The sequence below is a fragment of the Littorina saxatilis genome, linkage group LG15 (assembly GCF_037325665.1).
Source record: "Littorina saxatilis isolate snail1 linkage group LG15, US_GU_Lsax_2.0, whole genome shotgun sequence".
Lineage (NCBI taxonomy): Eukaryota > Metazoa > Mollusca > Gastropoda > Littorinimorpha > Littorinidae > Littorina > Littorina saxatilis.
The window spans coordinates 44,442,481-44,469,537 of NC_090259.1; the positions used below are offsets into that span (position 1 = coordinate 44,442,481).

The window sequence follows — 27,057 nt, forward strand, 5'->3', positions numbered from 1 at the left end:
ACCAGAACACACCACTTTCAACAAAAAGTGTACTGCTTTAATTCTTGCAGATTTAACAATAAACTCTGTCTGAATTCTTGCAGATATGACAACAGCCTCTGTATGAAATAACATCAAAAGAAAACTTGGAAAATACTCAAAGCAAAAAGAAAACAACCCTGTGAACAAAAACTGAGCTCATCCAATCATCTTATCTTAACTCTTTCATTAGGTGTTGCTCTGTCTGAAACAACAAAACAAATGTAAAAAACCAAGACAGCACAATTTAAAACCCAAAGACAGCACAATTTAAAACCCAAAGACAGCACAATTTAAAACCCAACTGTAGGCATTTCCATGTCCTGAACAAAAACATTTCACAAAATAACTACTTTAAACAAATGAACTATTATAACATTATCAAACAAAAACCAGTTTGATTCTGGTTTGAAAACACCAGAACCATAACATTAAGTGTGTCTGTCACACACACACACCCACATGTATACCCTCGTTTTGCAGTAATATTCTCATAGAGATTTCTTTCTCTCAAACTTAATAACAACAACCCAACATCATTCACTATTTAAGTTCTCTGCTCCCATCTCTTTATTTTATTTGCTCTGTCGAAGTCTCTCCCAGACGTCCCAGCCTCTCGCTCTCTTACTTCTCCGCCTCTGTGAATGTTCCACATTTCGTAAAATCATCCACCTCTTCCTCTCTCTGTCTCTCTCACACACACACTTGTGCACACACACACATACACAGTAACACACACTTGTACTCACACACACAAACAGCTGTTCTACATAATCCCTCTGAACAAGCGTGGAACATTGAACACCTGCAGAGCTGATGATTCATCGTCTAGCTAACTTCATCCTCGTTGAGCAGCATGTTGGGAATGCCGTTACTGATGGGGAACTTGCGACCCGTCTCCGGACACACCAGCTCCCCCTCCAGCACCTCCACCTGCGGGACGCAAAGAGTGCATGTTTTACTGACAGTCTCTCGCCTCATTCAGTGTGAGCCTACTGTGAAGTGTGAGTGTGTGCACGTTGTTGCTATTGTACATCACCGTCAGCTCTGATGAGAAGGGGCGACTAAGTGTTCCTTATTATTATTATTATTAATTATGGCAAGATGCATGCATGGGTGTACATACACACACCCACGCCAACAAACACAGGCACGAGGCACACACAAACTCACACACAGAGGCATGAGACACACACACACACACTCACGTGCACACATACTTACACACAGGCATGAGGCACATACATACACACACTCGTGCACGCGCATACTCAAAGACAGCACGCACACACACACACACACACACACAGACATGACACACACATCTTTAACAAACATTGTCCACATGTCTGAAATGCTGTTTTAAGTCTCTCTCTCACTGACAGATGACAGACAGAGACACCCACAAACTTCTTCTTCGTTCGTGGGCTGAAACTCCCACGTACACTCGTGTTTTTTGCACGAGTGGAATTTTACGTGTATGACCGTTTTTTACCCCGCCATGTAGGCAGCCATACGCCGTTTTTTGGAGGAAGCATGCTGGGTATTTTCGTGTTTCTATAACCCACCGAACTCTGACATGGATTACAGGATCTTTTTCGTGCGCACTTGGTCTTGTGCTTGCGTGTACACACGGGGGTGTTCGGACACCGAGGAGAGTCTGCACACAAAGTTGACTCTGAGAAATAAATCTCTCGCCGAACGTGGGGACGAACTCACGCTGACAGTGGCCAACTGGATACAAATCCAGCGCGCTACCGACTGAGCTACATCCCCGCCCGACACCCACAAACAATCTTTAACCATGCACATTTTTGGAAAGCTGTCTGATTCACACAACACACACACCAAAACCAAAACAAAAGAGGTACCTGCAGCAAAACATGATGAAGAGTTTTCTGCAGGTCTTCCCCAAAGTCAGCTGTCTCGGGCAAAGCTTCTGGCAACTTGTCTGCATGCCCAACCTGCATGACAAAGGGAGAAATTACTGAATGATAATAATAATAATGGACATTTATTAATCGCCCCTTCTCACAAGAGCTCACGGCGATTTACATATTAATTTCTGCCGTGTGAGATGGAATTTTTTTACACAATACATCACGCATTCACATCGGCCAGTAAATCTCAAGCCATTACGGCGAATATTTACTTTTTGCGGCCTGTTATTCCAAGTCACACGGGTATTTGGTGGACAATTTTTATCTATGCCTATACAATTTTGCCAGGAAAGACCCTTTTGTCAATCATGGGATCTTTAACGTGCACACCCCAATGTAGTGTACACGAAGGGACCTCGGTTTTTCGTCTCATCCGAAAGACTAGCACTTGAACCCACCACCTAGGTTAGGAAAGGGGGGAGAAAATAGCGGCCTGACCCAGGGTCGAACACGCAACCTCTCGATTCCGAGCGCAAGTGCGTTACCACTCGGCCACCCAGTCCCATGATCTGGCTAGCAGACTTTCAGAGCTAGTATTTCTTTACACACATGCTCTCACTCTGTTTTGTCAACCCCCCCATGCCAAGCTTGGCATATAGTCACTACACTTTATTGTTATGGAAAAATCTGTGGAGTGTCTTCTGCTTCTTCTTTGTAAACTCATTGTCTCCCAGGCACGGACATATATCCATATCCAGTCATATGGCTCTATCTGACCAGGTGCGGATATATCCGCTCAGACTGTTAGCTTCAGTTGCTTCCTGTAACGTCGATCTAACGCCCGCATTCCAGCGTGTTGATGCACAGTTTCTACACAGTTACTACAGTTCTGGGTGACCTGCTGCAGCACAGCTGGTCTCGGCAAAAAAAAACCTTGGTCAACATACGTGGGGTAGAAAGTATTAATGGGCTGAAACTCCCACGCAAACTCGGGTTTTTTTGCACGAGTGGGTTTTCATGTGTATGACTGTTTTTACCATGCCATGGAGACAGCCACACGTCCATTTTGAGGGATGCATGCTTGGTATTTTCTTACAATTTATTTCATGTTTCAATTACCCACCAAACTCTGACATGGATGACAGGATCTTTTCTGTGCAAACTCCACCTTGTGCTTGCTTGCGTGCACACCCAAAGGAGAATAATGCACTAGCAGAAAGAACGACTGGCTGCCTGGTCCACATGATCCTTTATACATTGTATTTCAACACACTGACCAGCCATAGGATTATTGTTAATAAGATAATCTCCTGAATTAGCCCTGTCATCATACTGAGTGAATTTTAAAATGTTGAATCTTCAAAGTTTTTGTATTTGACGTCACTTTCATTGGGCAAAATCTGGTGATAGCTGTTGAATCTTTCTCGATTCAGACTGCCTAAATCCCTGCTTAAAGCATAGCTTCTTACACCGCTGCCATGCGCTGAGTAAGAAACATAAGCGTGGAAGGGCCTATACTATTGTTGAAGCATGGTGTCTAGGTTTTGTGATAACTCCAAAGAGTGGTTTCCCCTGTGTATTTTAAGAGCAAGCTCTAACACGCTGGGATATCTAACAGTAACAGAAAACATGGTTGTGTTCGATATGATGACTGTTGAATGTGGCACACAAAAGAATCTGGATTCCTTCCCTGGAAACACTGCAGTTTCTCAGCTAGCTCGAAAACAGTTCTCACTATCTCTGCCTCAAATCATAAGGGCTGTTCAACATGCAAACGGACGTAACTTTTTGACATGACATGTTGGCAGGAAGAACAGATGGGTCAATCAATGCTTGTGTCAATTCATAAATTACATTAGACTCCCCCCCCCCCCCCCCCCCCCCCATTACCTCCCATTTAGTTTTCAGAAATGTCCTGAAATGTTGTTGACACAAATCCCACGTATGAGATACGGTTATGGGCGTACGATAAACAGAAAATGACCACGTATTACATACGGGGTGGGCAGTGAAGGGGTTAAAGGCGGTTCCACTACATATGCTTGCACCCAGGCTGTGGTCTCACCTGTGTGGCTGCCTGTTTGAGTGCGGTGAAATCCAGTTTGGGCAAAACGCGGGTGATGAAATCTGGGTTGAAATCTACCTCCTGCACCTCCACACGACTTGGCTGAAATGATCGTAATTGTTCAATCAATTTATACAGGAAAACTATTTTCATCAGTCAAATAAATGACTCTTAGTCTTAGTTTTAATCTGGTTTGTACATTTTCCTACACATTTAAGTTAACAGCAACAAATGACCAGCATACACACAGATAAATACTTCTTGGTAATGTGCATCACGCATGAATAGTCTAACACTTGAGATGTGTGTGTGTGTGTGTTTGTGTGTGTGTGTACGTGATGCATTATCATGTGCACAGAGCAGACAGCTGTGTCAATTGAGGTCTAACGAATGACGTCTCACAACGTGCGTGGTCGTCCTTGGCGGTCAAGAAAGCCGCCGCGATCATTGCGCAGACGACACTTCTAGACCGCCAATATTTTTTGTGTGCGCATCACGTGCTCCACATAAATCGGCCGGAAACGAAGCAATTGGGAAACCTGGATATTCTGCGCTTGCTCAAGTTGCTTACTGTTAAATTAACAGAACAAAGCTACCATGAAAACCATAGGGTAACAGCAACCAATCTAGCTTTAGTGTAGGCAAATCAATAACAATATTAACATGATTTTGATATCTGTGTAGGTCTATGTGTGATAATACGTTGAAAAACCACTTCTGGCATTTGATCAATGGAAGGGAGGAGCGCATATAAATAAGTCCTAGACTGGGTGGAGATGAGATTTAAAGATCTCCACAGATCCTGCCAGAACTTGATCATCCTGTAGATGGTTCCAGTCTACGATCGTCCTGGGAAAATAAGAGTTCCTATAGAATTGGTCCAACAAAATGAACTGTGAAAAGCCATGTCTCTGTCACTTTCACTATTTTCCCATTTAATCTGGTGTAACATTTTGTCCTTACAGAATCTTCTTAAACATAACATTCTACATTTAAGAACTCGGCGTGATTCCACATGTGATGTTTTTCACTATCACTTTGTTACGTTCGTACGTGTTAATTTGTACTTCTACTATTACCTAAATTATATCAAAGGGAATACTTACGTTTATAACCAAGGGAAATCCCTTTGTCACACCCTTGATAATGTTTGAAGTGAGCATGTTATGTGTTAGAAGCTTCATTTTGACTCTTTCACAGTCTCACAGACTCCACTTTTTCTCTTCCAAAACAAACGGAAGCACGTGTAGCAAGGGACGCAACTCTCAACTTCGTCGTAACTGCAGAATCAAATAAGAAGATAGCAGGAAATGATATACTGTACTTATAAATTTGTGCCATTGAAACTACTGGCAACATTTGTGTGTGAAATTAAGACATAAATTAAAAAAAATGTCCCAAATGAATCAGAGTGGATTAGTCACGACTATTTTAGTTTATATATTAAAATGTCCCAAAACTTGCAAGTGTCAGGATGGCCGAGCGGTCCAAGGCGCTGCGTTCAGGTCGCAGTCTGGTTCTCCAGGCGTGGGTTCGAATCCCACTTCTGACAACATTTTTTGCTGCTCACAAGTCTAGTTTTTGCCCCGAATGTTTGAACTTTGCACAGAGCAGATTTAACATTTTTTTGAAATGACTATAGTCTACAGGGATTTGTTCAAGACCATTACTAACAACAACTTTCTGTCGCTTTGATTTGACAATTTCATCAATAAAAAACGCTCGCGCTGGACCCATGCAAGTACTCTTCAGACTGGCTCGCTCCCCCAGTATGAAAGTTTTTGTCTTGTGCACGTTTAAGACCAAGTGATTGCTCTGTGTGAATTACAGGCATTCCCTTTGCTATATAACTACATTGCATGCGAGCCGAGGATGTGCGTGGTGACTGGCCTTTCTCTTTTATTTGATCACAGTGAAAAATATACTGCCGACCCTCTTCATAACTGGTGAACTGGTGGCCCACGAAGTTCTTTTACTGTCCTGGCTCGCGGATTCTTGCATTTATCACGCCCCGGGTAGTTTTACCAAATTCTGTAATGTAAAGTGAAGGTAAAAGACTGAAACATATGTAAACAAAGGAAACCATAAGAAACTTACACATTAATATGAAAAGAATCAAAACACAAAATCGCGACGTGTATCAACTTTTGAATGAACTGCGCCCAGTAGTTTCCCAGCAATAAGCTGTTAAGTCGAGACAGACAGACACACACACACACAATTAAAGTCTGCTGAGCCCAAGTACTAGCGTACTCGGGGATAAAGTAGATTTTACTCTGCCCAGATACAAATTTCTTCAGCATACACCTTCCCACCTTGTCCTCTTAATTATTCCCACCCCTCCCCCTACCAATTATTAAGATACAATCCATCCATTGATTGTTTTGAGTCATGTGATGTCACTGCGAGGCAAACTAAAACTGACTCATCTCACGGTAGACGGCTACAACAGAGTGCAGGTTCAATCGTAAAAACAAGATTATTTTTTAATCGTAAAAACAAGATTATTAATTAAAACGAATCATTACATAAGTACTTCTGACCAAAATATCACAGTTTACACAAATCGAGACAGCAATTGTTATCTGAGAATGTGCTGAAACACATGCATCATATTTGATTTCAAAACCGTAGCAATGTAATCATTACAGTACAGGGGTGGATTAGGGGGGGGGGGTTACAGGGGTTCCGGACCCCCCCCCCCCCCGGCTGTCCCCCCGAAAAAGATTTAATACTAACTTTAAAAGAAATAATGAGTGGCTGCTGACACCTGTTGATCATGTTTAAAATCAAGAATAAGCCCGGGCATAAATTGTTCATAAAATAGCTAAAACTCTTCAGCTTTAGGGGGGCTTTGCCCCCCAACCCCCCCCCCCCCCCCCAACGGGGCCTTGCGCCCTGTACCCGGGCATAAGGGGTATACCCCCTGGACCCCAGGTTGTAACCCCCCCCCCCTTCCCCTCTGGCTTAACTGCACGGCCCCTGAGTACAGCAGTGGAAACCGGCCCCCTTTTAAAAAAACACATTTTAAGACTCTCTCCTTTTTAGAACCGATTTTCTCAGAGTTAGTGAAAGTCTGAAAAGGTGGGTTCCACTGTATCCACAACTTGATTCAAGAAAAAATGTTTTAATGGGACATATGGGTCGCTGACTGACAACGTACTGTAGGCCTACACTCGAGTTGTGCGTCAGGGAAAATGAAGTATCACTTAATTCAAGCAGAGATATGTATAGTCAATACACATCTATGATTCAAGTTAATTCATCTTAGTAAAACTTTGACTGAGACGATCATTTAAACGGATGGCTATAAGGCCACTTCTTTCTTGGTGAGATAATTTTTATTTATCTATTGTTCGCCTATATAGTCTTGAATTCTGGCCGTTGTGAGACGGGAAACAAACAAATTAAAAAGCAAAGGAAAAAAAGAGGACATTTGAATGAAGTGTCTTAAAGGAAAACAAATGAACGGAGGGGCTTGGGATTTGATTGTTCCTGTACAGTCTGACCGTGACTAGCACTCTCTCTGTCACCACCACTGATTCTCACTCTGTCACCATGCACCATTCTCACTCTGTCACCACTGATGCACCATTCTCACTCTGTCACCACTGATGCACCATTCTCACTCTGTCACCACTGATGCACCATTCTCACTCTCAGTCACCACTGATGATGCACCATTCTCACTCTACACACACACACACACACACATTATCCTTGTACCGGTGTGACGTTTTCATCTTTCGCCGTGTTGATATTTCGCTTCTCGGCCTCGTTGATCTAGTATAAACTCTACACTGAACAAAAAAACACCCTTCGATAGTACTGATGAGCGACCTTGTGTACCTTACATTCATGGGGCCAAATTTGTCCAACCAATTTGTTTTATTTAACTTAGAAATTTGATTCATCCTAAAATGTTTCCTTCTTACTCAAGGGACGTAACCACTCAGTACACGTTTTCGAAGAATTCGATTTTGGGGTTGAAATCTATTAAATTTTACCACCAATTTTCTTCACATGCAAGAAACTGACATGCTTTTCGTCCTGAAATGATTTCACTTCTTAATTTTTTACCAGGAAACAACATTTCAGTCTTGAGTATATGTCGAGGGGGAAATATGTACACAGGCGAAAGATGAAATCGTGACACCGGCCTTGCAGCGCGTCGGGACACACACGCACAGACTGACACACAAACACACACAGAAATATGTACGGGAGAGGGATTCGAACCCACGACTTGGGGGTTGACAGTGTTTGAATACTATCGCTCTTATCGCCGCGGCCGCTCTGCTCGCTTGAAAGTTAGAGAAAAAAAAATAGTAAATATTATAAAGTTCACGAAAGGACAGGTGGTTTTATTGAAACAGGGGAGTTAAGCGTGTTTAGGTTCGGCAAGAGTGCTGTAGGAATTAAGTCCCCTGCAGAACAGATAACTCTTGTCTTCTGCTCCATGTGTCCTTTGCTCGGCGCAATCCAAGGACTCCAAGAATGATATTTACGCGTCATCCATGTCGTAGGTGATGGCCTACTGGGCTCAGATGAACTTTGTTGTGCACCAGTTTTAAGTAAGAAAAGTGTTAACAATTGTTATGTTGTCTTTACGCTCTGTGGCCGTGATTTCCACTGTGTCTGCGAGTGTTGGATACTTGGTTGGTCGTGACGTAAGGGATGGAAACTTTGCCAACTGCAAGACGCACTGTCATGGATCTCCATCGTCTGCTTTTGTTAATCACAACAGCAAAGAGCGACAGGGAAGGGAGGAAAGAGATACAGAAACGACCCGCGACAATATTCCATCGTGGTACCAGTTTCTCCCTACTCCGTTTACTGTGTCGGCTGCTTCAGCGCCTATAGATCGGAGTTCCCTCCCTTTACCTGCAACATCTCCAGCTGGTGCAGTGACAAGTCCTACAAATCGTGTTGGTGAGATCATGAAGTTTGGTTTCCCCAGCCTGGACAATGTTCGATTTTATGAGGACTATGTTGTGGCATATGACCGAAGAAACCGCACAGCTCACTGGGTTTTTGAGCACATCACAAGTGTTCATTGTTCTTACGGGGAAGGGGTCAGCCGAGACAAGTGTGATTTTAAAGAGGATGAGTCCATACACCCGTACTTCCGAGCCACCAGACGGGACTACAAGGGCAGCGGGTACGACAGGGGGCATCTGGCGGCAGCGTCTAATCACAGACAATCCCACAAAGCCATGGAGCAGACGTTTTTATTGAGTAATGTAGCACCACAGGTGAGGAGTATGTAATAATGTTTCTTTCAATCTGCAGGGCAAGTTCTTAATGGTACATCTTGTTGTATATTTATGACTTGCTGTCGAACATTTTTAATGGCCAGATAATGACCACGTAATGTTAAAATAAGAATTTTAATGTTACATATATATTATTGCACACATTTGACAAAGAGGCAGAAAGTTTGCCAAATGGCTTTGCATTGGGCAATTTAACACTCACACACACACATGTACACACACACACACGCACATAAGATGGAAACAGACAGTTTGCGATGAAATCCTCTGCTGCTTGGGATAGTTTTATCGTACATGTGTAATTTTCTTTTTCTTTTTTTGCAGGTTGGGGCTGGTTTTAATCGTGACGCTTGGAATAACTTGGAAAAATACACCAGGGCAATTGTTCGCAAGAGCCGTTGTGTCTATGTCTGCACGGGACCTCTCTACCTGCCTAGGTGAAATTTGTACAGTGGAACCCCTTTTTAAGTCCTGGAACATTCTGAGAAAATCATGTCTTATAAGGCCTAAAAAAAGATAGGTGTGGTTATGGTAACCCGACCTACCCTATGTTTTTGGGCCGACCCTAAAACTTTTTATTACATTTGTCAAAAAAACACACAAAAAACACAAGTAAACGAGTGCAGAAAACGCAATGAAAGCGAAAGCGCCCGAGTCGCACACTTATTTCCCTGTCAAGTAGGTTTAATTTGTACACATTAGAAAAAAAAGTAGAAAAAAAAAGTGATTGCCTACCTTCCTACCCTATTTTTTTTTGGCTATGTTACCGTAACCACACCTATTTTTTTTGTGGCCTAAAAAGGAGGGAGTCTTAAAATGGGGGTCAATTTACAGAAGTAATGAACAGAATAACTTAGAAAAGGGGGTCTTAAGGTGTTCTGAGTGTATTCAAGTTGCGGTTATTGCTAATGTTTATACTCATGGAGTAACTTGCCTTGATTGCGACGGCGTATACGCACGGTCCAGTGTGCATTTGACAGGGTGTGCCCAATATGTACTGCTAGAACTAAGATACTTCTTGATTTCAGTAAATAGTTCCATTACATATCAACAAGTTTGTTTATAAGTGATTTTTTAGAGATCGCCAGATGGTATTGTGTGAATAACATAATTCGGTCAAGTGTGGGGGGGGGGGGGGGGTGACGTATGCCCCCGAACAGTCTTTATCTTTGCGTCCTAGATTTACACTCTTGAATTATAAGTACACCCCCCCTTACAAACTAATTGATCCACCCTGGTGTGTGTGTGTGTGTGTGTGTGTGTGTGTGTGTGTGTGTGATTGTGATCAGGAGTGGACGAGAGCGGGGGAAGGGTACTAAGTGTTTGTGTATGTATTTGTAGTGCGATTCAGGGAAAACTACTGGACAGATCTTCATGAAACTTTGCACACCCCTTCCCACGGATTCAAAAATATGGATCACAAGTCCAGTGCTCTACCAACTGACCTACTGGGCTCCCAAATGATTTTTTCATCATTTTTGTTAGTCAAGATATGGGGGTGGGGGTGGTGCGGGCATAATTGTGGAGTAAGCAATAAGGTAACACCTTATTTTCTTAGGTATTGTAACAGCATATAGTGAACTTAGCTGTGTTTAAATTTGGTTATGATTTAAGCTGACTTTTTTGTGTAATAACGTTTTTACCGCTAAATGACTGATAATTTTATGTGTACGCCCTCGACAAACCTCGATAATTTTCTGAAAATGCACATTGATAACATAAGTATGTTATCATGATAAAGTGATACTCTCCATTCACTTATCTTCACAAAGTAATGTTTTATTTATCATTTGTAAAGCTAAATATGTCAGTTAGGATCACGTTAAGAATCACAGTGTTTTTCGCAAAATCATATTTGACCACCCCCAGTAAAAAAATTGTAAACAAAAAGTTAATAAGGCGACCTCCTTTTTTCTTTGCACAGATGTGTTCATATTGCTTAGAGGAACCTGTGCAGAAAATGTGTAATGGATTTAAGCTGTGGTTTGAACACACTAATAACCCCTTAAAAGGGAGGTCTTAACTCGGGGGAAGTGTAAAGGGGGGGGGGGGGGTTTCCACTGTCAGGGGGGGGGGGGGGGGGGGGGGGGGGTTCCAGGGTTCTGTTCACGCGCATGTGTGTGCGTTTGTTTGTACGTTTGTAGATATGTGTGTGCATTTGCGTGTGTGTGTCTGTCTATCTCTCTTTGTCTGTGTATGCAAGAAAGAGATGAAAGGTAATGCATACATAAGTAAATGAAATGATAGGGGAAAACAAGTAAAACAATCTGTAACATTCCAGAAGTCCGTAACTGATGTGATATGTCATAAACATTCAGAAAGGAGCTAGACGGCAAGCAATACATCCACTACGAGGTGATCGGAGCAAACCACGTGGCGGTACCCACCCATTTCTTCAAGGTGCGTGCGTGTGCGTGCCATGGTGTTCCATCATTATGTTTAGCGATGATTTGTGATTGTAGTTGATAACGATGGATTTATTTGAATGTGCATTGTGTACGTGATGGTGTTTTTATTTATTTGAAGATTCTTTGAATGTGTATTGTTGCTGTAATGAAGATTATTATATTGAAGATTGATTGTAAGGCGCTCAGAACTATATTAGGATTTGCGCGAAATAAATACCCTTATTATCTTTATTAAGGTTCTGGTGATAGAGGACCTCAAGGGTCAGTACGAGATGAAAGCCTTCGTCTTGCCCAACCAGCCTCTGCCCGACGGCGTGCCGCTCAAGGCCTACCAGCGCCCTCTGGAGTCCATCGAGAGAGCCGCCGGTTTCTTGCTCTTTGAGAAGATTCCCAAGAAATCTTTCAGACTGATTAATGGAGAGAAGCCCAGATAGCGCTTTTGTTTTTGTTACTGTTTTATATCTTATTGTTACTGTTTTATATCTTATTGTTACTGTTTTATATCTTATTGTTACTGTTTTATATCTTATTGTTACTGTTTTATATCTTATTGTTACTTGTTTGTTTGTTTGTTTATTTGTTGCTTAACGTCCAGCCGACTACGCAGAGCCATATCAGGACGAGGAAGGGGGGGATGAAGGGGGCCACTTGTCAAGTGATTCCTGTTTACAAATGCACTAACCCATTACTTGTGTCCCAGCAGGCTTTAGTAAAACTAAATTAATACCTACTGGAAGATTACCAGTTTCCAGTATGTTAAAATAGGCTTAACCTATCTACTGCTGGACTTACATCAGAACACTAACAGATTAAACTATACATGAATCGCAAGACAAGCGGCAAGAGAAGAGATTTTTGGAAAAAATACAGGTGAATGAGCAAGAAGGCAGAAAAAAGAAAAGAATTCATGAAGAAAAAGAGAGCCATGACAGGAAAGAGGAACCAAAAATCTACCTAACAGCAAACTAGAAAGCTCCTGCGGTTCCAAAAACAGGAGGGGCTTTTAATTTCATAACCGCAGTGCCCCACTGCGGGACTTATTGTTACTGTTTTATATCTTATTGTTACTGTTTTATATCTTATTGTTACTGTTTTATATCTTATTGTTACTGTTTTATATCTTATTGTTACTGTTTTATATCTTATTGGGGCTGAGTTTTGACAGTACCAAATTCTAAACTGTATTTAAACTAGTGGAAAACTAAGGGGTGACTTTATTTTATTTATTTGGTGTTTAACGTCGTTTTCAACCACGAAGGTTATATCGCGACGGGGGAGATGGGATAGGGGATAGGGGGGAGATGGGATAGAGCCACTTGTCAATTGTTTCTTGTTCACAAAAGCACTAATCAAAAAATTGCTCCAGGGGCTTGCAACGTAGTACAATATATTACCTTACTGGGAGAATGCAAGTTTCCAGTACAAAGGACTTAACATTTCTTACATACTGCTTGACTAAAATCTTTACAAACATTGACTATATTCTATACAAGAAACACTTAACAAGGGTAAAAGGAGAAACAGAACCGTTAGTCGCCTCTTACGACATGCTGGGTAGCATCGGGTAAATTCTTTCTCGTCCCAACCAATATGGGACTCCCCCTAACCCGCGGGGGGTGACTGTATCATGTTTTAAAAATAATTCTGTCTGTTTAATTGACTCAATGATTCACAAAAAAGATGGTGATGAGTGTAAATAATTAGTAAGAGATCTAAAACAGAGAAATGTCAGTGAGAGTATGAAAGAAAGAACTGATCAGCTTCTGCAGCCTGTCCACAAACACGCCAATGAAAGATGAGTGCCTTTACATCTCAGTCCTCAAGTTGATGTATCATTAAATTGTATTTTTACAAAACACTGTCTTTGTTTGGTTGGTTGCAAAGTAGTCGTTTTGTGTTTGCTTTTTTGTTGTTTTTGTTTTTGTTTAACAATTTTGTAAAGCAGGCTTTACAAGGTGAGGAATGAGAACACACCCAGACAGGCTGTTAGGAAGAGGATAAGCTCACTACTGTTACACACACACTTTCACAGATGTACAAGCATACAAACACACACACACACACTTTCACAGATGTACAAGCATACAAACACACACATACATTCACAGATGTACAAGCATACAAACACACACATACATTCACAGATGTACAAGCATACACACACTCAGTCATAAAACGCATAAAATGAATGTACTATGTGAACATGCACGCATAACATGGAACTAAGGCACAGGCACACACAAACACAATAAAGTAAGCATGTCAATTTTATTCAGGACATGGCTCATAAAAAGGCAGCATATAAAACATTAAAATTACATGTTCTGTATCTTTCCTTTTACATATTTACTAGAGTATACAACAAAACAATGGGGAATCACTGGAAGTTTGTGCATTTTTACACAGAAAATATCAGTGCAAATATAACACGCATCAGTGGCTTCTCTGCCAGATGGTCAGATATGTCTTTAATTTATCAATAATATCATGATCACAATCACATATGTTATCATCTATCTTCTCACAATGTACTATACACAATGTCACAACCATTTTCATGGCATTTCTTATGCTTCGGAAACGGAAACAAAAACAACACGTGGAAAAAGATTACTGAGGTTACATCCTCTCTCGCACAGTACAATGAAGTAAACCGGTACAGATCAAGCGTAGTGAACATGCACAAAAATATGAGGAAGAAAACAGAATGATATGTGAGAACATGTTTGGTTTAAAAGCTGTGGTGTGTGTTTAAACTGCTGTGTCAAGCTACAGGTCTGAATTATTTAAATTAGCAAGTATTACACATGTTATCAGAAAAAAGAGGCCACATAACATATATACATATTAACTTTTTGTTTGTTAACAGTTATTAAATAACCATTAGTCACTGGTGACCACCCAAGTACTAGCCATTGGTGTTATTTCCTCAACCATATTTTATGGAATGTCACATTTTGATGAACATTTTAAATAAATGTTTAGTCTGAGCAAAACTCAAGTTGGTCTTACATTGTCATTGAAATTTACCAATTCTGCTGTTAGGATGCCAAGGACTTCTTAAGTTTCGTTTGTTTGAGAAAAGACAGGTAAAGACTTAGTGTTACCGGGTAAGTTGTGTTAAAATAGTACAGAAAAAACATAATAAATAAAAAATAAATAAATAGCGTGCCAATGCATATATTCCCCTTCTGCCAGCAACAAGCCATGAAAGTTACTATTATTCTACAAACAATTAAACCTCATAATGTTTTTCCTAGAGCAAAGCACAGTAAAATTACTTAAAAGATTTAAAACAAAAGTTATTCTAACTGTAAAGACTGAAAAAATAGTACATGTAGCTTATCCATCAATTTCTAAAATGAAGGCACTGTTCAAGTTGGATAAATCTGTATCAAAAGTGAACGACTACAACTACCCTAAACCATCATAGTGTTTCTATCATTGCAATGCAGAATACAGGTTGGTTCAAACCAGATACTAGCAGTGCAAAGGAACAGCTCTTTTCAAAAGGAAAATGACCGCACACATTTTTTGAAGTGGAAAAAACACAAAGAACTCTTTCCCTATCAGTGGACGGAACACATCGCCATAATAACAGGTGCAGGTCTCAAACAAAACACTGACTTTTGATTTTCAAGGCACCATTAAGTAATTAAATAATGAATCTGATTCTGTCTTTTATCTTAATTTACGTTTCAAAACTTCAAGAATTTAAAAAAAAAACAAGAGGAAAAGCTGTACTTTGCATGGGTACAAATAAAAAATAATAAAAATATGTCCTTAAAAGTGCTTCCTAACATTCAAGCTCTGAAGAAGTTCAGAAGTAAAAAAACCCCACAAAAAGATACGCCATGGTAGAATCCAGGTTAATTATTGATAAACTGAATAGAAAGCGAGAATAAATGTAATTTAACACAAAACTAGTAAATTGTACACATGCAAACAGGAAGCATGAATAGCCACCATCAAGATGCGTAGTTACCAAGCTTTTGTAGTTCCTTCTAAAATGTCAAACACTTTCCATTTTCTTTGATAAATAAACAATAAAACATGACAAAAGCAAATCAGAGATGGTCACGGCATGAATTTTGAAGCTCTGTAAATGTTAGCAGAATTAGTGTTCTTCTCATCATATATATGTATATACATGTAGCTTTTCACCCAATTTGTTTATGAAACAGTTGCTAACAGAAAACATATACTTCTCACAGGAAAAAATGCATTCTCAGATGAAAAATATTAATTACTCACTATTCCAAATTGATATGGTGGACATTCACATTCACAACCAGTATCCTCTCATAAAAGATCGCATTCACAACCAGTATCCTCTCATTAAAGATCGCAAGTATTAAACAAAATCATGAGAGATGATCTCCACATAAAATGTTAACAACATGCAGCAATAAGCATGAGTGAGCTGTAAAAACTAAAAGTACAATGTAATAACAAACTAAAAGCTCTGGCAGTTCAACTTAAAAATCAACAACACAAGTATTGCCTGAAGTAACCTAATTGTCTCTTTTTTCAGATACATATATTGATCAAATTGCATGAATGCAAGAGGCATCTTGGTGAAAAGTAACCAGCGCATGTAAACAATTCAAACTCAGGGCTGTTGATATGTTATTACCAGTAACTTGGCAAGCTGGTAAAATCTCCATGCACTTGATATGTCTCTTCCAAGAAGAACGAAAGCGCAATTTTCTGGCTTCCGTGATCAAGCCTTTGGAATGTCTTTGTGGAACTGAGGATATGTGCGCTAAGGAAGTTTGAAGCAGAAAAATAGCTGTATCATTTTAGTAGAAAGCAACTGTTTCTGATATGTTTTCTTCTTTTTTTTAACATTTTATGCACAAAATTGCTGAATGATAGTTTTGCTTCACGATGAAGTTTGATTTTGTATGAGAAAAAAGTCTTGAATGATGAGATGTATGTATATGAAATAGAATGTGAGCATTAATGTTATTGTGTTGTATCATACAAACACAATTTGTTGACAACCTTTTTTTATGCTGAAAGAAAACAATGAAAACTACTGACATGATACGATGATGATAAAAGGTGCCACTCTTGTCTATACAACGTTTGTAAAACTTAAAGTCAGATTGCATATCCAGTTCTCTTTTCATCTGCCACACAATTTTAATGCGCGCACACACACACACACTCTCTCTCTCTCTCTTACCCACACACACACACACACACACACACACACACACACACACACACACACACACACACACCACACACACACTCTCTCTCTCTCTCTTACACACACACACACACACACTTTTGCATAAAATGCGCCATGACAGTTCCACTGGCAAGCTATAAACGCTCAACATGCATTATATACACTCTGTTTACACATCTCTATGTACAACTATAAAAATACAATGTTCTTCCAGAAAGAGGTATAATTCAAAATGATGCAATAGTCTATTTCTGCACGCCATACTTTCAGTACAGTCTTTCTTAACGCATCTACACTAAGTGGCAATTGCTCTCTCTCTTACACACACACTCTCTCTTACTCACACACACACACACACACACACACACACACACACACACACACTCTCTCTCTCTTACACTCACACACACACTCTCTCTCTCTTACACACACACACACACCCCCACACACACACACACACTCTCTCTCTTACACTCACACACACGCACACACAACCCTGCTGTAAAAACAAAATATCTCCTGCTTCAATATTCCAACAATTAAAAAAGGCCTCTACAAGCTTTTAAAACAATTTTAAAGATGAAGGAAAACAACAGAAAGTTACTGAGGTTTCAACTTTACACGAAAGATGCCGGATGGTACTTGTACAATTATTACTATCATTAGCACAGTGTGTGGCCTCAAAGTCTGAAATACTTTGAGGCTGAACAATGGAAGAGCAAGACAATGGCTATGACAGACCTGGGAACCTCTATTTTGCACTTGGGAGTATTCTCAAACAAACGTGTATTTTCACAAAAATGAGCATACTCATGATTCAAACATGCTTCGCACGGGTCCGACGCACCGTTAATTAAGTTTACCAATACATTTCAAACAAATGCTTCGTTCAATGTCTACTGACAAAAACTGTAATCCTGCATGCAACTGAGGTCAACATACTGGATCGGCTTTGGGAGGCGCTTGCATGTGAAAAAAAGTAGTCTAGGAATTTTTCTGGTCGTATTTTTTTCGCACCGACCGTACTAATCGTATTCTAGACAACCAAGCGTAAACAATACGGCGAAATCGTATGGGTTCCCAGGTCTGCTATGATCTTCAATGATTGCATCTCAGTTTTAACTTTTTGGTTTGTTCGTACATCATCAGTCAAGGTACACACTTGGTTCTTGCTGGGCTCTGGCAACCTGTATCAACTCTGAAACTTGCCCAAACAGCTCCACAGAGTTACTGCTTTTAACAAAGTCAATTTACACACACAAGACCTGGAGCCAGTTTCATCGACTAGCGGTGGTCATAATTGCCAGTCGGACCTCTGCTTCGTCACCCGACTGCGGTCATTCGAATGCAGTGCTGGGGGAGCCCGGAGGGTAGAACTGAAATCGGCAACTCTGCATGTGAGGAAGCACAGTCGACTGAAATCTTTTTCATGAAACCCCGATTTCGTCAGATTACTGCATTTCAGTCGTTCAACTGCATTTGAGCGTTTAACTGCATTTCATGGTTCAACTACATTTCAGCATTAAACTGCATTTGCCTTACTGTGTTACTGGCCCATAAAACAGCCCCTGGTGCAGCTATGGATTGTTTTGTCAACGTGGTGCACCAGACACTCAGTTCATTTTCAAGGTGGGACGATGCGACGAGACACGATGCTTTTGCTTCAAACATTACACACCGGTCACTTAGATTGAAGAGGTTCCACCTCGCACAAAGTCCAACAAAAAAATCAGTCCTGAAATTGTGGAGAATGCTGTTGGGAAGAACAAATGTCTGTTGCAAGCCAGCTTTATTATCAAACGTCCGATAGATTTGATCTCTTCAACATATCGCACGCAGAGGAAGAAGGCTTTGTTCAACAGAGGAACTCAAAACTGTTCAATATCAATTTGAAAGGGACTGTATTTTTCACAGTACACACTTTTGCACTGTACACATGACGGTCGGAAACAATTATAAGTCCTGTTGAACTTGTGGCGATCGCCCCTGTGACTTGGCTCCCTGCGTGAAGACATGTAGCAATCCACAGAATAGCAATCCACAGAATAGCAATCCACAGAGTAGCAATCCACAGAGTAGCAATCCACAGAATAGCAATCCACAGAATAGCAATCCACAGAGGAGCAATCCACAGAGTAGCAATGCACAGAATAATGAGGCTGAACTAAATACAGCTCCCAGGGTCCAATCTTTTGCTTCTCTGGTTGTTCATTCAACATTAGTGGGCTCAACCCTTTGCATGATGTTAAGTATTCCACTGGGGGCATATCTGCTGTTCATCTGATGACTTTGTCCAGTGCTACGCTCAGATCAACTTGAATCAAATCAAGCATATTTTGTTGGGATCGTATCCAACATTCATTCAGCAATTTCTTCAGTGCTACGCTCTACTGAATGAATTCCTTTGGGATCATTTGAATCTCTCCATATGGATAATATCAACTACTCTTTTAGGATCAAATGAATCCCAGTTGATATCACGCGTTCCTCTGATGTTTTTTTCTCTCAAGTGTTTGACTCAGCTCAGCTCTTTCAATGGTACCAAGTACACGTATGCTCCATTCTTTCTTTATTTGGTGTTTAACGTCGTTTTCAACCGTTCAAGGTTATATCGCGACGAGTATGCTCCATATAGGGTTCGTTTGAAATGCAGTTCATTTCTTCTGTGCAAGGCCCAGCTCATCACTGATCTTATAATCATAGATCATTTAAATCTGTCTTTTAGGTTCATAAAATCACTCCACTGGGATCATATCAAATGCTCTTCTGGTGGTTTCTTCAGCTCTTCACTGTTCGTATAATCATAGATCATTTAAATCTATCTTTTAGGTTTTTTAAAATCACTCCACTGGATCATATTAATCGCTCTTCCGGTGGTTTCTTCAGCACATTGCCCAGTTCTACTCTGGCTCCGGCGGTTTCCTGTCGGCTGGGACTGTAGGCGCCGCGTGTCGCCCGCTTGTCTCGCGCCACCACGATGAACACGATCACAGCTGTACAGAAAAAAAAGTGCACAGTTAATTTTGAGTCAAATTAATAATAATAATAAACGTCTGTCCCATGACCCCTTTAAAAGAAATCTTCAATCCAAAACGTGTACGAGATAGTCAAGTTAATAAGTGCCTAAAACGGCATAAAAGTCTGAATGAAATGACACAAGCAATAATTGTTTCATGTGGAGTTAAAAAAATATTGAAATATTTTTTGTATGAGGTTAGATTGCAATTTTAAGGACAATGGCCAGAAGTAAAAAAAACTGGTCTATGGTCACTTAAATCAACACCACCCTTATTATAACACAGTGAATGGACACAAAAACATACGATTTCAATTTGATGTGTCTAAATGGGGTGTTGCAGGTAGCTTTGTTTCCTCCTTGGGGATGAAGCTACCAGGGGAAGGGATTGTGTTGGAGGTGCGGGTAGAGGGGTAGCCCTCCCGGTGCTCCCCCTTGGACCTCCCTAGTCTAGGACCCTGGGTCTTCGCGAGGTGGCCATTGTGGCGTAATCCCTCCGGACTAGCATAACGTTTCCCTATCCCAAGACCGACCGTGCGTGGTCTATGACCACATCCTCTACGAGGTGACCCTATCAACTAGGCAGCGAAAGCCCCTAGGCGAAACACGGCGGATCTAGAGGAGAGAACCTCGATAAAAAATTTGAGCTGCCATGAAGACGGAGCATGTTGGCTGAGGACAGCGGGCAGACCTTCTGTGCCGACACCCATCTACAGGAGAAAACCAGGCATGCACGCATCAAACCCAACATGGCCTGGCCATGTGTCTAAATTACTTCTCCCTGTAATTTACTATTCACTTACCGATGATAATGATGAGAAGGATAACAGCGACGATAGGACCGATGATAACAGCCAGGTTAATACCATCGTCGTCGTCTGTTTGACTTTGAGGGCTCTGAAATAACAACATCCTTTGAATCAACACCCTGTATATACATCCATACATCCATATATACAGTGCAACCCCCCCCCTCCCCCCCTTTAAAGAAATGCAAAACAGATAGACAGCTAATGTTCCAAATCAAAGTTGGGGGTCTGAAAAGGGGGATCAACAGTTAACACAGCTAGGCCGTTATGTGTTAACACAGCTAGGCCGTTATATGTTAACACAGCTAGGCCGTTATGTGTTAACACAGCTAGGCCGTTATGTGTTAACACAGCTAGGCCATTATGTGTTAACACAGCTAGGCCATTATGTGTTAACACAGCTAGGCCATTATGTGTTAACACAGCTAGGCCGTTATGTGTTAACACAGCTAGGCCGTTATATGTTAACACAGCTAGGCCGTTATGTGTTAACACAGCTAGGCCGTTATGTGTTAACACAGCTAGGCCGTTACGTGTTAACACAGCTAGGCCGTTATGTGTTAACACAGCTAGGCCATTATGTGTTAACAAATATGACAGCCCTACATCATCTTATGCAATTCATGACCTGTCCCTGCTGAAACTTATGAATCCTATGATCCCCCCTCCACCCGCCTTCCTCTTCCACCATCCCCTAATGAATTTGCTGCTCTTCATCAGTCCCCCCCCCCCCCCCCTCCACCAATCCCCCTCCACCCCCAACGCACCCTACTATCCTGAAACATGTTCAGTCTTTTGGGGGGTAAATTAACTAAACTGATATTCATCACAACACTACTCCCACGTCCCAACATATGCCATAATGCTAAAACCGCTTCAAATTGTTATGTTGCTCACCTGTTCACAGGTTATCCCTGTGTATCCGTCAACACCGACCTTCATTAAAACACATTAACCCCACCCCTAACGTACTCCACTGTACTGAAACCACTTCAAAGTTTGTTTTACTCACCTGTTCACAGGTAAGCCCTGTGTATCCACCAACACCGCCCTTCATTGCAACACCTACCCCCACCCCTAACATACCCCATTGTACTGAAACCTCCAAGTTGCTTTACTCACCTGTTCACAGGTTAGCCCTGTGTATCCTCCGACACAGGTACAGTTAGCGAGGTATCCAGCACCCCCCTGCTGTATCCAGTTGCAGTGACCTCCGTTCCCACAGACGGTGGAGCTGCAGGGGTCTACGTGTTCACACCTGGCACCCAGGTAAGTGTCCCCACAGTCACAGGTGAAGGAGCTTAGAGTGTTGTTACAGGTACCGTTGTTACAGGGGTGGGGGTCGGGCTGACATTCGTCTATGTCTTCCGTGCAGTTCCGCCCTGTGTAACCTGCAAGAGAGAGTGGATGTTGATATAAAGTCACACCAAAAAATAAAAAGAGAAAAAAACAAAGAAAAAAAAAGCAAATTTAAGAAAAGAAACAAAGAATAAAAACAAAGTTTCCTGTCACCTAACCAACCCTAATTTTTAGTTGCAACCTTTTAACTTTTTTGAACCTTCAAAACAAACAAAAAGAAAAAAGAAAAACAAAATCCATTTGCAGACCACAGAAAGCATGTTGGACTGTACTTATTTTACTAATGTCATTTTTCTTTTTTACTTTGAATGCTGTACCTCAGAAATAAAAGAAAAGAATATCCATGAGCAGATCAGAACAGTAGCAAAGTATGGGTGTTTTACCTGTCTGAGAGCAGTTGCAGAGGTAATTGGCCAAGCCGTCAGAACAGACCGCGTTATTTTGACACGGCTGATCGGCACAGTCGTCAATGTCCGTCTCACAGTCAAAACCTGTGTAGCCCGTTGCACACCGACAGAAGTAGGAACCTAGTTTGTTCTCACATGTTGCGCCATTCAGACAAGGGGTTGAAACATTGCACTCGTTTATATCCTGTGAGCACGTATCTCCTTCCCAACCTGTGTGCAGAAAGAGAAACACAGTGTAAACATGATACTGTCTTCTTCTTCTTTTCGTTCGCTCAACATGATCCTGTCGAGTCCTCTTAACACACTTTTTCCCCAGCAATAACTCGTTAATATCCTGTGAGCATGTATCTCCTTCCCAACCTTTCTGCAGAAAAGAGAAACACAGTGTAAACATGATAATGTTGAGTCCCCTTAACACACTTTTTTCCCAGCAAAAACAAGTGCCTGTTGCACAACTCTAGGTTGACAGATGGACACCCCATTAAAGGTTCCCAAAATGTGAGAAAATAAGGCCTAAAAAAGGAGGGAGTCTTAAAAAGGTGGTAAACGGAAAGAAAACATAACTGCTGACGTTTCTTTTATTATTCTTACAGGTCTTAAAAAAGGTGGAAGTGTTAAATTATGTGGTCTAAGTCCAAGACACGGCTGGACAAGACAACCCTGCATGAGAAGCTGTTTGTGGAAAACAGCGGCTATCTTAGTTTGTTTGTTTGTTTGTTTGCTTAACACCAAGCCGACCACGAAGGGCCAGGGCGGTGCTGCTTTGACATATAACGTGCGCCACACACAAGGCAGAAGTCGCAGCACAGGCTTCATGTCTCACCCAGTCACATTATTCTGACACCGGACCAACCAGTCCTAGCACTAACCCCATAATGCCAGACGCCAGGCGGAGCAGCCACTAGATTGCCAATTTTAAAGTCTTAGGTATGACCCGGCCGGGGTTCGAACCCACGACCTCCCGATCACGGGGCGGACGCCTTACCACTAAGCCAACCGTGCCGGTCGGCTATCTTAGTTCTTACATGCTTCAGGAGTAAAACTCTAATGGAAGCTATCTAAGGAAGAAGGAATAACAAGTTTTGGTTGCAACGGAAACATTCATTCCAGTAGTACCACTTTAAATCAAAGTACAGATAGCCTGCTATCTTTCCAAAATTGACATGTAATGTTTGTAATGTATTGTTTAGCCATAAATTGACGTGTAATGTTTGTAATGTATTGTTTAGCCATAAATTGACGTGTAATGTTTGTAATGTATTGTTTAGCCATAAATTCACATTTAATGTTTGTAATGTATTGTTTAGCCATAAATTGACATGTAATGTTTGTAATGTATTGTTTAGCCATAAATTGACATGTAATGTTTGTAATGTATTGTTTAGCCATAAATTGACATGTAATGTTTGTAATGTATTGTTTAGCCATAAATTGACATGTAATGTTTGTAATGTATTGTTTAGCCATAAATTGACATGTAATGTTTGTAATGTATTGTTTAGCCATAAATTGACATGTAATGTTTGTAATGTATTGTTTAGCCATAAATTGACATGTAATGTTTGTAATGTATTGTTTAGCCATAAATTGACGTGTAATGTTTGTAATGTATTGTTTAGCCATAAATTGACATGTAATGTTTGTAATGTATTGTTTAGCCATAAATTGATGTGTCATGTTTGTAATGTATTGTTTAGCCATAAAATTGACGTGTGATGTTTGTAATGTATTGTTTAGCCATAAATTGATGTGTGATGTTTGTAATGTATTGTTTAGCCATAAATTGACGTGTGATGTTTGTAATGTATTGTTTAGCCATAAATTGACCTGTAATGTTTGTAATGTATTGTTTAGCCATAAATTGACATGTAATGTTTGTAATGTATTGTTTAGCCATAAATTGACATGTAATGTTTGTAATGTATTGTTTAGCCATAAATTGACATGTAATGTTTGTAATGTATTGTTTAGCCATAAATTGACATGTAATGTTTGTAATGTATTGTTTAGCCATAAATTGACATGTAATGTTTGTAATGTATTGTTTAGCCATAAATTGACATGTACCAATAACTTGCCATTCTTGTTTGTTGATACTGAAACAACTTTTAATCTACTGAGGGGAATCCCCATGGGACAGATGGAACATACTGTTCATGACAGAAGAGTGAAAATGTTGAAATTCACTGGGTGTGACCACGAGCCTCACAGTGTGGCTAACAGATGATGTTCAGAAATAACTCTGTCGGGTTTGTATGGGTTGTGAAAGAGTGAATACCCTTGCTGTTTCAGGGACAAATAACTCCACACGTGCTCCTTGTCCACGTGTTTTAGACACACCCCTCGCTAGTGTTTGTTCCTGAAAAAGCAAGGGTATTAACTCTTTCACAACCTCTACAGACCGACAGAGTTATTTTCGGAATGCGTCTAGTCCGGAGATAGCCCTACTGAGTCATTGTTACAGTGGAACCCGACCTAAACAAATCTGAGAAAATCAGGCCTTAAAAAGGAGGGAGTCTTAAAATGGGGGGTAATTTTAAAGAGGTTATGGGCAGAAAGTCTGAGAAAACAAGGTCTTAAAATGGAGGGGTCTTAAACTGGGAGGTCTTAAACTGGGAGGTCTTAAACTGGGGGGTCTTAAACTGGGGGTTCTTAAACTGGGAGGTCTTAAAATGGAGGGGTCTTAAACTGGGAGGTCTTAAACTGGGAGGTCTTAAACTGGGGGGTCTTAAACTGGGAGGTCTTAAACTGGGGGGTCTTAAACTGGGAAGTGGGGTTCCACTGTACTCCAGAGATAACCCTACTGAGTCATTGCTACCATACACTGTGTCAGCCACACAGCCAAAGAAATCATTTTCAATGGCTATCGGTTCTACCATACACTGTGTCAGCCACACAGCCAAAGAAATCATTTTCAATGACTATCGGTTCTACCATACACTGTGTCAGCCACACAGCCAAAGAAATCATTTTCAATGACTATCGGTTCTACCATACACTGTGTCAGCCACACAGCCAAAGAAATCATTTTCAATGACTATCGGTTCTACCATACACTGTGTCAGCCACACAGCCAAAGAAATCATTTTCAATGACTATCGGTTCTACGATACACTGTGTCAGCCACACAGCCAAATAAATCATTTTCAATGACTATCGGTTCTACGATAAACTGTGTCAGCCACACAGCCAAATAAATCATTTTCAATGACTATCAGTTCTCCATGGACAAAACACCGGATGACTCACCTGATTTGCAAACACAGGTAAAATTGCTGCTGACGTTAGTGTCAGTTGTGTTGAAGAGGTCTTGTTTACAACTGTCTGTGTTGCTGGCATTGCACGGGTGGAATGCACACGGTCCTGGGATGTTACACCGCCTACCTGTAAACAGTTACACAGGTATGTATCAGGTATATTATATCCATCACTTTTCACACCTGTGTTCTCTCACTATCTACCTGCAAAGCAGTAACACAGGTATGTTATATCCATCACTTTTCACACCTGTGTTCTCTCACTATCTACCTGCAAAGCAGTAACACAGGTATGTTATATCCATCACTTTTCACACCTGTGTTCTCTCACTATCTACCTGCAAAGCAGTAACACAGGTATGTTATATCCATCACTTTTCACACCTGTGTTCTCTCACTATCTACCTGCAAAGCAGTAATACAGGTATTTATCATGTACATTATGCACACGGTCCTGCAATCTCACACTGTCTACCCGTAACCAGTGATGCACACGGTCCTGAAATGTCACCCTGCCTAACTGCAGTCATTATCACATGATTTCAGTTTGACAAACATAGAGTTTAGAATTAGTTTGGCAGCCTTGTGGGGAGAATAAAACGAAATGAAAGCAAAGTCTCAAGAAGATTGCAGGCAGCTTACAGGGAGGACTGTAAGAAGCTCATGGGGGGAGAGAAGAAATGGTGGGTGAGAGCAAGGACTCAGGGCCGAGGTGCACCAACCAAAAGTGGGTGCCACCCAAACGGGAGAGAACAAAGCGCAGGGTTTGATTGGTTGAAATCACAACAAGTCTCAATTTCAAGCAATCCAACACGGCAGGTGGCTCCCATTTGGGTGCTAACATTCTCACGCACCTCAGCCGTGCTCTCAAGGTCTTAAAAGGAGAAGTCTTAACACTTTCGCGACGGGACACTGATAAATCAGTGACAGCGCTGACACGCCCATGGACGGGACGCGCATTTTTCAATAAGAGCCATACAGGGTACACGACTCGTGATTGCTTCCCGGTTTTTGAAGCTTACAGTAAATTGAGTTGTTTCCCTTGACACACTTTGCGTGCCCTTCCGCCACATGCAAAATTAGCCTGATTTGTGTGGTTTTTTCGAGAAAAAAAATGAATCCAAGGCGAGCCTTGTCACGGGAGGAGATTCTCCGGATGTTGGATCTTGAGGACCCTGTAGATCATGATTCCGACGTGTTGTTTTCGCCTCAAGAAAGCGATAATAGCAGTGATATTGAGGAAGAAACAGTCCTGTTGTTGCTAGTATGAGTCGGCAAACTACACGTGTTAGGGTGGTACTGCATGAATCTTCGAATGTGTAGTTGCAAGGGGGGCGTGGCAGCACTGATAACAATGGATGG

At 41.1% G+C, this 27,057-nt stretch overlaps 3 protein-coding genes and 1 non-coding gene across 5 annotated transcripts in view; 2 read left to right on the forward strand and 2 right to left on the reverse strand.

The window, feature by feature from the left end:
• Positions 1 to 15: 15 nt before the first annotated feature.
• On the reverse strand, positions 16 to 5,229 carry LOC138949429 (multifunctional methyltransferase subunit TRM112-like protein). The gene is made up of 4 exons (XM_070321255.1): positions 5,070 to 5,229; positions 3,964 to 4,065; positions 1,890 to 1,982; positions 16 to 951 (listed from the first exon to the last, which is right to left on the reverse strand). Exons 1-4 carry the CDS (start codon positions 5,145 to 5,147, stop codon positions 847 to 849), a joined length of 378 nt encoding a protein of 125 aa, XP_070177356.1. The 5' UTR covers positions 5,148 to 5,229; the 3' UTR covers positions 16 to 846.
• A 202-nt stretch (positions 5,230 to 5,431) lies between these two features.
• Positions 5,432 to 5,515, forward strand: Trnal-cag (transfer RNA leucine (anticodon CAG)). The gene has a single exon. It is a non-coding gene; the product is annotated as a tRNA-Leu (tRNA).
• A 2,880-nt stretch (positions 5,516 to 8,395) lies between these two features.
• Positions 8,396 to 12,344, forward strand: LOC138949431 (endonuclease G, mitochondrial-like). Its single transcript, XM_070321256.1, has 4 exons — positions 8,396 to 9,218; positions 9,564 to 9,676; positions 11,558 to 11,639; positions 11,884 to 12,344. Exons 1-4 carry the CDS (start codon positions 8,562 to 8,564, stop codon positions 12,079 to 12,081), a joined length of 1,050 nt encoding a protein of 349 aa, XP_070177357.1. The 5' UTR covers positions 8,396 to 8,561; the 3' UTR covers positions 12,082 to 12,344.
• A 3,935-nt stretch (positions 12,345 to 16,279) lies between these two features.
• Positions 16,280 to 27,057, reverse strand: part of LOC138949432 (protein crumbs-like) — a 130,441-nt gene continuing 119,663 nt past the window's right edge. For both annotated transcript variants that reach the window (XM_070321257.1, XM_070321258.1), the window contains 5 exons: positions 25,688 to 25,822; positions 22,415 to 22,648; positions 21,795 to 22,063; positions 20,667 to 20,760; positions 16,280 to 19,840 (listed from right to left, as the gene is read on the reverse strand). In XM_070321257.1, the coding sequence (XP_070177358.1) occupies positions 19,701 to 19,840; positions 20,667 to 20,760; positions 21,795 to 22,063; positions 22,415 to 22,648; positions 25,688 to 25,822 (872 nt within the window). In that variant the 3' untranslated portion in view covers positions 16,280 to 19,700. The remainder of the gene's footprint in view (positions 19,841 to 20,666; positions 20,761 to 21,794; positions 22,064 to 22,414; positions 22,649 to 25,687; positions 25,823 to 27,057) is intronic.